Raw genomic sequence first — 14,259 nt, 5'->3', positions numbered from 1 at the left:
CGGCTGACCTGCGACCTCGCGGCTCACCACTCCCTGCGGCCCGCTTCTCTCCCCGCCCCCGCCGAGCTCGCAGTGCTTCAGCGGCCGCGGGGCGTGCCATCAGGCGCAGCTCCTCCTGTAGCGACTCGAGGCCCTCAGCGGGCGCCCTCCCTTCGCCTTTCCTCCCCGCGGCTGGGCCCGGCGGGCGGGAAGCTGTGGCCGCGTCCGGGAGACAACTGGTCGGTAAGTGGGCCGGGCGCTAACATGGCGGGGCGGAGAAGCGGGCGGGCGGCGGCGGCGGCGCGGGGCGGGGCGTCGGGAGGAGCGGGAAGGGGGTGGGGCGACGGGACCTCGCTTCCTCCCTCAGCGCCATTTTGTGGCAGCGAGACCTGCAAATAAAGGGGAGAGCCGGGGCTGTGGCGGGAGGAGGAGCGCGGGGGCCGGCGGCAGCGGGGTCGGGCGGCCTGGGCAGCGAGCGGGCAGCGCGGGGTCAGCCTATGTGACTGGGCGGCGCCGGCGCGGCCTCCGTCAGGAGAGGTAGGTGCGGGCCGCCCGCCGGAGCGGCGGCGAGGACCTCGGGGTCCCCAGGGCTGAGGCGCGGCCGCCCGGCCCGGGAAGGGGCGGACGGAGCACAGGGGGCGACTCGGGGTTCCCGGGCCCGCCGGCCTCCCGTTAGTCGCGCCGCCTTTCTGCCTGCAGGGACACTTCCGCCTCCCTGAGGCCATTTTACCTCCGTCCTCAGGGTGCCGGGGGCGAGGTGGGCGCTCCCGCGGGGCAGGCGGCACCCAGAGGCCGCCCCCTCGGTGCGCGTCCAGTCCCCGCCCCGGTGTCGCCGGCTCCCACCTCGGCTGGAGCGCGAGGACTGGCGGCACGAACGAGTTCAGCAGGGGAAGGAAAGCAGCGTTCGTTGACCAAATCTCACGTCGCGCAGTAGCTTAATATTGCAGCTGCGTTGTCTTGTAGACTTCCATTTTTAAATGATGGCATGCGTTCTGAATTAAAAGAGAAAAATTATTTATTGAATTAGAGGTTTTCGTGAAATTTTAGAGTCTCACCTCGGATCCCTGTAAGGCTGTTATTAATTTTTTTAAACCATATTTCACTAGTCAGTAGGGAGCACATAGTGAAAAAGTCCACGTTTGTTTTGATGAAGTCAGTTGGATATTTGATCCTAGAGGACTGTGTTAAAATCCTAAATAACCGTGTTTATAAGGCAAGAAACGATTCTTTTGCCCGAGATTTAAAAAGATAAAAAAATACTCTCATGATTATGTTACAGTCCTGAGTTGTCCATGTAGTTTTCCTCCTCAGAATTTAGTTAATTCCATTGCTGAGGAAGATAAGTGGAAGTCACGCGTCTGTCACCACAAGTCCTACCGGGTTTTCGTGTTTTTTTTTTTTTTTGGAGTATAGTCGATTTACAATGTTGTTAGTTTCAGGTGTACAACAAAGTGATTATCTACTGGGTTTTTTATTTTAAAACTTTGACCATTAAGATTTCTATGACAGATAAACATGTTGTAGACGTTTAAAACCCCGTATAACGCCACCGTGAAAATCTTTTCATTATGGCTAAATGTTATATATGTACTCATGCCATTTAGTAGCATCTGATTAGGCAAGTTGGAGAAAGAAATTACGGTCCATTAGAAATTGGGGCTTGTGATAAAGAGGTTAAATTTCAAGGGTTTGGGTGGCTGTATTCCTAGAGTGCGTTCAGATTTTACGTTATCTTAAGCAGATAGCTATAGCTCAGAGATCAGTATATTCACTTCTCAGTGGCGGAACTTAGGCAAATTACCTAAATTTCTAACTCCCAAAGGACAAAAGTACTGATAAAAGTGTATCCCAGGCACTGCTATTTTTTACTTAGCTCATCTAATATATAGAACTTCATAATATGTAGCTTTCCTGATTGAATTTTGAGTATTTGTCAGAAATGGGTTGGTATAATACAGAAAATCCACAGCAGCCTTGTGGCATGGAGATGAGAGTTATAATAATTGTATTTGTACAGTACGTTACAGTTTTCAGAATCCGTTACACTCTTGCCTGTATGTATAGGTGTAATATAGAATTCCCTTGAAAATATTCTTTGTTTAGAGGTCTTGATCATTTTCATTCAATTGTACATTATCTTGCTCTTGAAAAAAAATATTTTTCTTGCTCTTAAAAATTTTCTGTTGTATCCTTTTGCAAAGCAAGACGTAGATAGTATTTGGTTTTATTCTTTTTATTACCTCATTTTTCTGCATCTAAGTATTTTCTATTACTAAGCTTATTAGAGCAAAACTTTTCAATATTCTTATAACAGTATATCCCATTAGATATTAAGGCGGTGCATCAGGCTAGACTCAGTGCTATAAATAAACATTCTCAGCTCTTGAAAATGTAGTTGGTGGAATTTACTTTAATCTTTCCTAAGTACACATTAAAATTCTCTTTTATGTTAATGTTAGTATTTTATTTGAAATATCTTCTGTTTGTATAGTATCTTTATGGCACTTAAAACATTGACATTTGTAGCACTTTGTGGGGCAAGCAAAATTGGTATCCTCTTTTTGCTGATTTGGAGACTGCAATCTAGAGAAAGTGACTTGCTCAAGATCACATGACTGATAGATACATAGTTAAGAAAAGTTGGTCTTCCAATTCCTAACAAGTACACTTCTACAGTGCCTAGGCTAGTACAGTGTCAGATTATTAGTTTCTTACATTTAGTTGTGATTAGTTTCAGCAAGGTACATGATTTCTTACTGAAGTTGTGTTGACTGGTACTTGCTTCTCTGTTAAGGGAGAACTGAGTTGCATAACTTGGGATCATAATGCTAAGAGCCAGGGAAGTACTGGGATCTGGGATGCTAGGCACCTAGCCAACCAAAACCGAACTCTCCATCATAAGCTGTTTCTCAGTGTAAAGGCATCAAGAGTAGATGGTGGTTCTGACAGTTTAGAGCTATATTATATTTAGAGCTATATTACTTCTGAATTATCCACGTGGATAACAAAACTTTACATAAAACATAAAACCATGTTTTAGCCAATCCTCTTAAATTTGCTAAAAGGTAGCCAAATTGGTCAATTTTTGCTGTTTTTTCTATTTTGCTTTTCTGCATTCTCTAGCTAAGCTTGATCATTATTGAGGATGAAGGAATGGGAGAATTATCTTTCTTGATCAGTTACCAACGTTTGTCCTGGACCCCCCTCCCCATTTTTTAATAAGTAGCTGTTCTAATCTGAGCTAATCACCTAATGATTCATAACCCTTTTCATCATCTGGAAAATGGAAACTAACTTCGACTTTAAAAGTTGTGGTTGCACTGGGTATATATTCATTTTTTCCCTTCAAGACTCAGGGTTCAACTCCAAATGATATTTCAGTCATTCTGTTTTTCTGATATGAGAATAGCTTGTTCTAAGAACCTGGAATATCCATTGTCTTTATGAATGTAGAATTAACTTTAGATGGTATTGTGCTTGTCAGTTGTGCTAAAAAAAAATTGCCTTGGGGAGTAATAAATTTCACAGCACATGTGCAGTGGGAGAGTCAGAATTGAGAACCACGTTCTATTTTGATTAAATAATTGAATGTTGATGCTTTCAAATTTTAAGCCTGTTTCTAATTTGCCTTTTGCCACACTGTCCATTTAACTGTTGTGGCATATCATGGAATCTCAAGCAAAGATTGACTTTTCATCTGCTAAAGATAAGGGAGGAATTTCTTACTAAATGCTTATGCTTTGATTTCCCAAGTCATATATTCCATGACTTGTGTTTGAGAGTCAACATGTGAAATGCAAACATATATACAAAACCTGTATTTATGCCTGACTTACATTACAAATTTAAACATATATTTTTATAAAGAAAATGTAGATATTCTTTAAGCAATGTGTAATTAGAATCTACGCAGCATCAAGCTTTTTAAAAGGAAAGAGAACATAAGCCAATGTTAAAAATGTAAATAACTTGCTGTTTAGAATTCTGAAAATTGAAGGTCACCAAGAGTTCTGCAGTGGGGCTTACAGACAAAAACAGGAGACTTCCCTGATGGTACAGTGGGTAGGACTCCGGGCTCCCTATGCAGGGGGCCAGGGTTCGATCCCTGGTCAGGAGAACTAGATCCCACATGCCACAACTAAGAAGCCCACATGCTGCATATGGCATTATTTCATTCTTTTTTATGGCTGAGTAATATTCCATTGTGTATATGTACCACATGCACAGTTTTGAGATGGGAAGCCTTTAGAAGGATTTAACCAGAAGACTGACATAGGTACACATTTATATATTATTTAAGTATGTTAAAAGTTCAAATGGCTCAAATTTTCTTGTACCTTTTTAATACGTTATTAGTATGTTATTGATATTTACCTACTATTTAGCGTTGGACACATGGGAAGTTCAAAGGAAATGCTAAACTTGAGTTGTGGATTCCAAGAGGTTACAGTCTAGTGGAGTGAATGCACATTAAAACCATTTTAAGGGGCTTCCCTGGCGGCGCAGTGGTTGAGAGTCCGCCTGCCGACGCAGGGGACACGGGTTCGTGCCCCGGCTCGGGAAGATCCCACGTGCCGCGGAGCGGCTGGGCCCGTGAGCCATGGCCGCTGAGCCTGCGCATCCGGAGCCTGTGCTCTGCAACGGGAGAGGCCACAGCAGTGAGAGGCCCGCGTACCGCCAAAAAAAAAAAAAAAAAAACCATTTTAAAATAGAAGTAGTCAGACCTCTGGAGGTGAACATGGTGAGGGTTTGTTTCCAAATGCTTGGATTCACTCGAGTCACCGTTAGGATAGTCACTAAGCAGCTGTCTGTAACTTGCAACAGAGATTATAAACTGGGTGATAAGGGGCCTAAAGTAGGCAGGGGCCAATTCAGAGAAAAAGAATACCGATTTTTAAATCGTAGAAATATGGTCATGTCTTTATAGGTATCGGTTGGTCATAGAGACTTGATCAACTCCATCAGCTCAGAAACAAATGATATATGCTCAGGTTTTTGTTTTACATCCAATGATAAGATTATCAAAGAGGGAAGATTTAAGCCAGTTAATTTATCATATGATCAATATATAATTTTTTTCCTTAAAATGTACTGATTGCTTTAACTCAGTGTACCTAATCTGAAAATCAGGGTTTAATGACAGTATGATTAGAATATTTGAATTGGGATTGTATGTAATATAAAAAATGGCATTGAAAATCATCTCCTTTTGAGGAATCTCAGATATTCATTAAGAAGTCAAGTAGCTTTTAAAACTCAGTTTTACGCTGTAAATTCTTTGTTATTTTTATTGCATATAATTGACATGTTATTTTCAAGTGTACAACATAGTGATTTGATGTTTGTATACCTTGCAGGAGGATCACCACATAAATCTAGTTACCATCTGTCACCATACGTAGTTACAAAACTTTTTTTCTTGTGATGAAGATTTTGACTCTTTCAGCAGCTTTCAAATCTACGTAATACAGTATTATTAACTATAGTCACTGTGCTGTACATTATATCTCTGTGATTTATTTACTGGCTACTTATTTAATTGTTTGGAGTGTGTAGTAAGTATGGGTAGGTAAAATAAACTAAAAAAAGTTTAAGATGTAAGGAACATTTATGACTTTGCTGCTAGAAAGGATACCTAGGAATAACTTTAAATTAGCATCTCTTTGTTAAATTTGAATATTAGGAAATAGCACAAGTATTTTCAGCAAGCATAATAAAGTTAATGAGAGTATTTCGGTCATTAATCTATCTTTTTCTACAGGATTAAGTGAATTTTATGTAAATTTATAAAAAGCTAATTTTGAGATACAAATTATTCTGTGACATGAAGTTAAATAATGTAGGGATATTTTTATTAAGGTGTAGATACCTTCATACCTGCATTGTGTAGTGATGAATTATCATGAGGATGATAGATTTGACCTTACTACAACAACGTTAATTCTGTAAAAGGAAAGGCTTAGCAACAGCTATTACCCTTCCTCTATCCTTTCAAGTAGGTGCCTGGGATACTGCCTGAGGCCAGTATCGGACTTCAGCACAAACCTACTACTTCTGCCGCCAGATTTGTCTTTCACAGGGCAGTTGTTAAGAATGCATTGAAAAATTGTATTTCTTCGGGACTTCCCTGGTGGTCCAGTGGTTAATTATATTTCTTTCAATCCTTTGTGGCAACGTTACAAAGAATGATCAACTTTTTTATAAGAGTTTCTTAAAAAAACCTAATAACAATAGTAATGTAAGATGTTAACAAAGGAGAAACTGGGTGCAGAGTATATGGGAACCCTGTAATATCTTTGCAGCCTTTCTGTAGATCTAAAACTAGTCTAAGAGGTACATATATTTTTTCACATATTTATTGGAGTATAAATGCTTTACAATGTTGTTAGTTTCTGCTGTACAACAGAGTGAATCAGCTATATGTATACATTTTATCCTCATGTCCCCACCCTCTTGAGCCTCCCTCCCACCCTCCCTATCCCACACCTCTGGGTGGTCACAAAGCACGAGCTGATCTCCCTTTGCTATGCGGCTGCTTCCCACTAGCCATCCATTTTACATTTGGTAGTGTATATATATCAGTGCTACTTTCTTACTTCATCCCAGCTGCCCCCCCACCCCAGCCCGTGCCCTCAAGTCTGTTCTCCACGTCTGCGTCTTTATTCCTACCCTGCCACTAGGTTCATTGGTACCGCTTTTTAAAATTCCATATATATGTGTTAGCATACGGTGTTTGTTTCTGTTTCTGACTTACTTCACTCTGTATGACAGATTCTAGGTCCATCCACTTCACTGCAAATAACTCAATTTCGTTCCTAAAAAGTTTATTTTAATTTAAAAAAATAACCGAATGATTTGGTCATAACTGAGTTCAGTAATAAATTTGTTAGAAAAGGCCAGTATTTTTTTCTTCCTACCTTAACTGGAAGAAAATCAGTTGACTTTCCTCTCTTTATTCCTTTTTCTAGGATTCAAGATGACCAACGAGGAACCTCTTCCTAAAAAGGTGTGTTTTTTCAGCAGTTTCTAAGCACTTTTTTTCACTAATAGAGCTGAAGGGACTATCCATATTGTTTGCTTGTTGTTTACTCCCTTGCCTTATGTTAATAATAGCATTATGGGTGTATAATGTGTCAGACATCGTATCTAATACGTAATATATTTTTAGAATATTTTCAGCCTTTGGAAAACTTTTGTAATAATGACATCCCCATTGTCAACTTGTAGCCTTTATCATATGAATATTCCCAGCTATATAACTACAAATAATGTCAAAATAAGAGATTATTTTATAAGATCCTATAAGTTACTTATTTTCTTTTTTTCCTAACTTAAATCCCTTTGGTTGTAATGCAGAACCACTTCCATATTTTTCAAAAAAGGTTACAGCTAGTTGGTTCTTAGATTCTACCATTTCCTCTGAAGTTTTATTTTCTAGTCTCATTTTCCCCATTTTATCTTCAGTTTAGTCACTATGACACACACACAAAAGAGGTTACAAAAGAATAACAGTTTTTAAGAGGTATTTATAATTCAGTTGGGAAAGTAGGGGTATGTGCCTATTAACCAGTGAATATTTAAGTGGACAATTTAAATAGTAAATGTTACGGAAATTTCTGCCTTAAGTTTTGGGGTCAAGTGCTTTAACAATCTTGAGAATTACTGGGTGCTTTCTGTTAGGCTTTTAATATATTCTGGTATAATGATTTTCGCTTTTCTGTTTTCTGATAGTAACATGTTACTGGTAAATGCTACAATTTGAAACATTTTTATAAAGAAAAATGTTTTAATATCTTATAAGGGAAATTAATAAGACTTAATTTTATATTAAAGTAGGAGAGGTGCCTCAGCTTTACAATCTTCTTTTGGTGTAGAGAAAACATTTCATATTTCTCAATTTGCAAAGCAGTTTCATCTCATTAGAATATTATTCCCGTTTTAAAGAACTTTTTATTTTGAAATAATTAATGATTCATAGGAAGTTGTAAAGAAATGTACAGGGAGGGGGCTTCCCTGGTGGTGCAGTGGTTAAGAATCCGCCTGCCAATGCAGGGGACACAGGTTCGAGCCCTGGTCCGGGAAGATCCCACATGCCGCGGAGCAACTAAGCCCATGCACCACAACTACTGAGCCTGCGCTCTAGAGCTCGCGAGCCACAACTACTGAGCCCGTGTGCCACAACTACTGAAGCCTGTGCACCTAGAGCCCATGCTCTGCAACAAGAGAAGCCACCGCAACGAGAAGCCCACACACCACAACGAAGAGTAGCCCCCGCTCGCTGCAACTCGAGAAAGCCCTCACGCTGCAACAAAAAGCCAATGCAGCAAAAAAAAGGGGGGGGGGGGGCTTCCCTGGTGGCACAGTGGTTAAGAATCCATCTGTCAATGCAGAGGACATGGGTTCAAGCCCTGGTCCAGGAAGATCCCACGTGCTGCAGAGCATCTAAGCTCGTGCGCCACAACTACTGAGCCTGCCTGTGCTCTAGGGTCCACGAGCCACAACTACTGAGCCCTCGTGCCACTACTGAAGCCTGCATGCCTAGAGCCTGTGCTCTGCAACAAGAGAAGCCACTGCAATGAGAAGCCAGCGCACCGAAACGAAGAGTGGCCCCCGCTCGCTGCAACTAGAGAAAGCCCACGTGCAGCAACGAAGACCCAACGCGGCCAAAAATAAATAAATTTTAAAAAAACTTTATAAAAAAAGAAATGTACAGGGAGGTTCTGTGCACTCTTCACCCAGCCTCCTTCAGCGTTAACATCTTGCATAACTGTCAGACATCTTGCATAAGAATATCACAACCAGGAACTTGACATTGGTACAATCCACAGAGCATATTCAGACTTCCCTGGTTATGCGTGCATTCTGTGTGTGGCTCTATGCAGTGTTATCACTTGTAACTTAATGTAAACAGCACCACAACCAAAATAGTTACCTGAACCATTACCACAAGTCTCTCACGCCATTTTTTATAGCCACATCCATCTTCTCCCACTCCATTCTTAACTTAACCCCTGGCAACCACTAATCAGTTCTTCATTTCTAAAATTACGCTATTTCACAAATGTATATGTGAAATTATGCTGTATTACGTATCCTTTGGTTTTTTCACACAGCATAATTTCCTTCAGCTTTATCCAAGTTGTTGCATATGTCAGTTGTCTGTTTCTTGTATTGCTGTATTTCATGGTATATAGTTTACTGTTCACCTGTTGAAAGACATCTGGGTAGTTTCCAATTTTTGGCTATTACAAATAAAGCTGCTGTGAGCATTTGTGTACAAGTTTCTGTGTGAAAATAAATTTTCATTTCTTTGGAATATGTGCTTAAGAGTGCAACTGTTGAGTTGCATGGAACATCCATTTTTAGTTTTAAAAGGATTCGCCACACTATTTTCCAGAGCAGCTGTACCATTTTACTTTAACCAGCAATGTATGAAGGCTCAGTTTCTCTGCATCTTCACTCAGCATTTGGTGTTACCACTATTTTTTTATTTTGCCATTCTAATAGGGTGTAATGATAGCTCATTGGGTTTTAATTTGCATTTTCCTAATAATGATACCTGTTTTAAAGATAACAAATAGTTCACCTTTTAAAAACTTCGTTCCAAAAAATAAGACTTTTTTTTAAAAAAACGTCGTAGTATGTACTGAGCCATTTAAGTTTCAGACATTTCAGTACAGGTTTCCTTTTGGGAGGAGCTTTTTGTGTCTTTGGTAAAAAGGGGATTCCTAATAACAGAAACCAGCAGTTGAGGGATTAAAAGTTATGATCCTGTCTTCATAGAAATAAGAATATAAGTGCCAGTGGTGTTTAATATTTAAAACTTTTGGAAAGAGCACTTAGTTTGTATCATAATTCTCTTTATAGGTTCGACTGAGTGAAACAGACTTCAAAGTTATGGCACGAGATGATTTAATTCTCAGGTAAAATGTTCTTTTAACAAATAAAAATCTTTCTATAGAACATTATGTTGTGATTCTTTGCTATAGTGTTTATGTGAGGTATTGTTTTGTTTTTAATGTTACTACATCCTCAAATAATTTAATGTATTTTTTGAACCTCTTTCCTACGGCCTGTTTCTTCATTATATAAACATTGGGGAAAGCATAACATTTAAAAGAACTAAAGCACTAGCTTGGGTAACTTCTAGACTTATAGGTAACCTGAATTTTTTTCTTCTAGAGGGCAAATATTCAGAACTTTAACTTGAAAAGCATTTGTACTTCATGTGTATAACTTGCTATGGGGAAAGACCCTCCTCTCAGGAAGCTTTCAGTTTACCAAATGAATAGACTTGTTTTGATGTAGTTAATTTTTTTACTTTTCTGTGTAACATATGGAAAAGTTATTCCTTAAGGATATTTTTCTCATTGTGGAAGAAATATATTATTTACTGGTGAAGCAAAGTTACTCTTTCTCATAACTGTGACCTTGGTCAACTCATTTAACTTTATATCTTTCATTTTATTATCTGCAAGTTAAAGCAGTTGGAGTAAATTACTTTTAAAGATGACTTCCAGCTCTGAATTTCTGTGGTTATCTTAAAATGTCTTACTAAAGCAGATTGTCAAGTACAGCATTATATTATTCGTTTTTCAAATGTAAGAAACCAGAAAATGGGATCACGCATGTTTTGTATTTTATAATTTAAATATATTCTTTTTGCATTTTATCACTATGGTAAGTTTTTTACTAGGTAACTTTTTTTTTTTTTTTTTTTTTACTAGGTAACTTTTAGATAAAAATAAAATGAATGTTTTTCAGGGGAACCTGCAAGTTCATTGAACTTTTTCCTCTAGAAATTTCAAGGAATTTTTACTTGAGGAACTGAGTAAATTTAACAGAGTGGAAGTTGGGGAGAGAAAAGGTGGTTTTATAAGATAGGGAAACGCAGATGACATGCTCCATTGTTTCCTAGAGCCTGATAATTTCCCACCCTTGTTTACTTAACTAGCTACTCTATTGCATACATGCTTTTTATTTTCCTTTACCGTAATCTCATACATAGAACAGTTTTTCTATTGCATACCTTCATTTTCCTGCACATAAAATTTAAATACTTAGTATTTTAAAATACTCTTGCCCTTTCCTGCTGATGTAGACGCTTGTGATATACTACCGCTCGTGTTGATGTTCTCTTTGTACCTCTGATATGGTACACTCCTTGCCTTTTATCCTTTCTTAGATAATTCCTCTGGTTAGTATGTGCCATCTCTTGATTTAACTGTTGAGGGAGAAATCGGTACTATAATCTTAATTTAAAAATCAGGAACAATTTTTTATGTTAAGTTACCTTTAAGGTTTTTAAAATCATGTGGAGTTTATATTCTTGAGGTCAGTTTAATTTATTTAGGGACTTCTCATTTATGACTTTTAAGTAGGTTTTTTCCTCATTAATTCTCTTTGTGATTTTAAATTAACTGCTACTTAGTCTCTTTTTCTACTTGATGAGGATGTTTGTGGTTTGAGCTTATATATATATATTTTTTTCTTTTTCTTCATTTAAGGCTGCATTGGGTCTTCGTTGCTGCACGTGGGCTTTCTCTAGTTGCGGCGAGCGGGGGCTACTCTTCATTGCGGTGCGCGGGCTTCTCATTGCAGTGGCTTCTCTTGTCGTGGAGCACGGGCTTTAGGCACTTGGGCTTCAGTAGTTGTGGCTCGCGGGCTCTAGAGCGCAGGCTCAGTAGTTGTGGCTCACGAGCTCTAGAGCACAGGCTCAGTAGTTGTGGCACGCAGGCTTAGTTGCTCTGCTGCATGTGGGATCTTCCCGGCCCAGGGCTTGAACCCGTGTCCCCTGCATTGGCAGGTGGATTCTTAACCACTGCGCCACCAGGGAAGTCCCTGAGCTTTTATATTTCTCATTTCCTCTAAAATAGATAGTTCTTATATAACCTCCACAAAACATTTATTCATCCCAAAACGTTGAATGAACTCCTCTTTGTGTCCTAGGCTGTAGAGGCCGTAAAAATGAGCATGCCCTTGGCCTAGTCTTTATGTAGAACGGATTAGCTTGATATTATGGAATATTTTTGTTCATTCTGTTGTAATGTAAATAAATCTCATAGCAAACTTGTCAAAGGTTTTAAGATTATAAAAATATTTTCTAAAATCAAAGTAAATTTTAATTAGCTGTAACTGAAGAGCACCTTGAAAACACTTCTTTAGTAAGCAGTGTGGCAGACAGCTTACTTTCCCGGAGCAGTTGCTTAATCGTAAGACTGGGGAAAGTTTGTTATCTGCAGTAATTGCCAAGAGCAGCTAATATGGCCTATATTTTGAGGGTAGAGGAATATAATGAAGAAAGGTCCTGATGGCATATGGCATGTATGGAAGTTTCTGCTAATTAGATATGCTTTTAAAAAATAGTATGTTCTCTCCCCCTCACTTTTTTTTTTTTAACTTTGAGAGAATCACATGGTATTTTCACATAAGAGCGGAGATAACCTTCAGTCCCTTATAATCGGGCACTTAAAAAATTTTTTTTAATGTTTTTTTAATTTTATTGATTTTTGGCTGCATTGGGTCTTCATTGCCGCGCACAGGCTTTTTTCTGGTTGCAACGAGCAGCGGCTGCTCTTTGTTGTGGTGGGCAGGCTTCTCGTTGTGGCTTCTCTTGTTGCAGAGCACGGGCTCTAGGCACACAGACTTCAGTAATGGCGGCACGCGGGCTCTGGAGCACGGGCTCAGTAGTTGTGGCACACGGGCTTGGTTGCTCTGCAGCATGTGGGATCTTCCTGGAGCAGGGCTGGAACCCATGTCCCCTGCATTCGGATTCTTAACCACTGCCCCACCAGGGAAGTCCCTAGGCATATTTTTAAAATGTCTTTTGTTTGAGGTGGAGAGCATATCTGAAAAGTAGTGTTAAGTTTTTCAGTCAGCCTCCATAATCCAGGCAACATGCTGAACATCAGTGATACAAAGTCCTGTATGGTGTGTGATCTGATCCATGGGAACACTGCTTGGTGTATTCTCAGCAGGGAATACTTTTCTCTGTATTTCCATTTACCTAACTCCTGTAAGTTGAGAAGGAATAATTTTGAAGTGACTCATTTATTATGGGTTAAACTAGATTTATAGTTATCTCAAAATGGAAGAGACATTAAAATTCATGCAGTGGAATTCTCAGTATTACTTAAAGCTTATGGATGTGGTTTTCTAGTATATTTAATAAAAGCAATTTAAACATAACAACTAATATGGATTTATTTTTGTACTAGGTGGAAACAATATGAAGCATATGTGCAAGCTTTGGAGAGCAAGTACACAGATCTTAACTGTAAGTTTGAGTTTTAGCTTCCTAAAGACTATGTGACTGTTGCCTTTTAGATTGTTGTTATAAGCACAGGATAACTGGTTTTACTAAGTAATTTTTATTCAAGCATTTTATTGAGGAACTCTGTCCAGGCACTGTGTTGGGTGCTAAGAAATAGGTGAATGAGACATGCTTTCTCTTCTTGAAGAGTTTGCAGTCATTGGAGAAGACCAACATGAAATAATCTTATAATAGCACTTCTCTTTTAACTGAACTACAAGGTTCTGAGACAGCATAGATAGGGAAATTCACAACTACTTGAAACTTTCCTTGAGGTATCCCTTCCACAGAGAAACTTCAAGTGAAGCATGAGTTATTACTCTAGAAGAGAGAAGTAACCAGTATTAAATTTATGATAGCTTAAATTGTAACAATAGGATATAGCTATGTATTTATGGATTTTTCAACATCTGCTAAAAATAATACAACAAAGTTTACCATTTCAGACCAGTTTAGTCTTTGTCACTTTTCACTGAGTTAGAGTAACATACTATTTGTGAGTATAAAAACCAGTACACTTTTCCAAGTTCAGAAAGCTTAATACCCTAAAATCTCAATTATTGTATAATTACAGTATAATCCATAGAAGTTGTGAACATTATGAAAGCTTAAAGTAATAATTGTCTTTGCAGTTATGGGCATGTTTATATTGAATAGGTTAAAAACAGTACTAATCAGGACTTTGTGAATACTTCATAGTATAAACAAATGCAAATAACAAAGTTTCCTGATGTTTGTTGGCAACAGATTAGACTATAACAACATAGTCCCGTCTAGCATTAAGTGGCTGTGGACCCGTATAACAGCACTAACTCCTAAAAGAGCGCTCATGATTAGGAACAAATTTCATTGTACAAAAGCATTGATGGGGCTTCCCTGGCGGCGCAGTGGTTGCGCGTCCGCCTGCCGATGCAGGGGAACCGGGTTCGCGCCCCGGTCTGGGAGGATCCCACATGCCGCGGAGCGGC

General features: G+C 39.2%; 2 protein-coding genes across 4 annotated transcripts in view; one reads left to right on the top strand and one right to left on the bottom strand.

Annotated features, from left to right (window-relative positions):
- SOD2 (superoxide dismutase 2) overlaps nucleotides 1–100 on the bottom strand; it is a 34,465-nt gene extending 34,365 nt beyond the window's left edge. The window contains exon 1 of the mRNA XM_007126019.4: nucleotides 9–100. Coding sequence (XP_007126081.1) covers nucleotides 9–100 — 92 coding nt within the window. The remainder of the gene's footprint in view (nucleotides 1–8) is intronic.
- WTAP (WT1 associated protein) overlaps nucleotides 100–14,259 on the top strand; it is a 26,159-nt gene continuing 11,999 nt past the window's right edge. Inside the window, exons 1-4 of one of the 3 annotated variants that reach the window (XM_024122490.3) lie at nucleotides 100–222; nucleotides 6,948–6,985; nucleotides 9,847–9,902; nucleotides 13,197–13,255. In XM_024122490.3, coding sequence (XP_023978258.1) covers nucleotides 6,956–6,985; nucleotides 9,847–9,902; nucleotides 13,197–13,255 — 145 coding nt within the window. In that variant the 5' untranslated portion in view covers nucleotides 100–222; nucleotides 6,948–6,955. Of the gene's footprint in view, nucleotides 223–354; nucleotides 517–6,947; nucleotides 6,986–9,846; nucleotides 9,903–13,196; nucleotides 13,256–14,259 lie in introns of those variants that run through there. The other 2 variants (XM_024122491.2, XM_028494786.2) reach the window with 2 other exon arrangements.

Source organism: Physeter macrocephalus, chromosome 10 (genome assembly GCF_002837175.3).
Source record: "Physeter macrocephalus isolate SW-GA chromosome 10, ASM283717v5, whole genome shotgun sequence".
NCBI lineage: Eukaryota > Metazoa > Chordata > Mammalia > Artiodactyla > Physeteridae > Physeter > Physeter macrocephalus.
The sequence above is the reverse complement of the archived record's forward strand: the minus strand, read 5'-3'. Positions and strand labels throughout refer to the sequence as shown.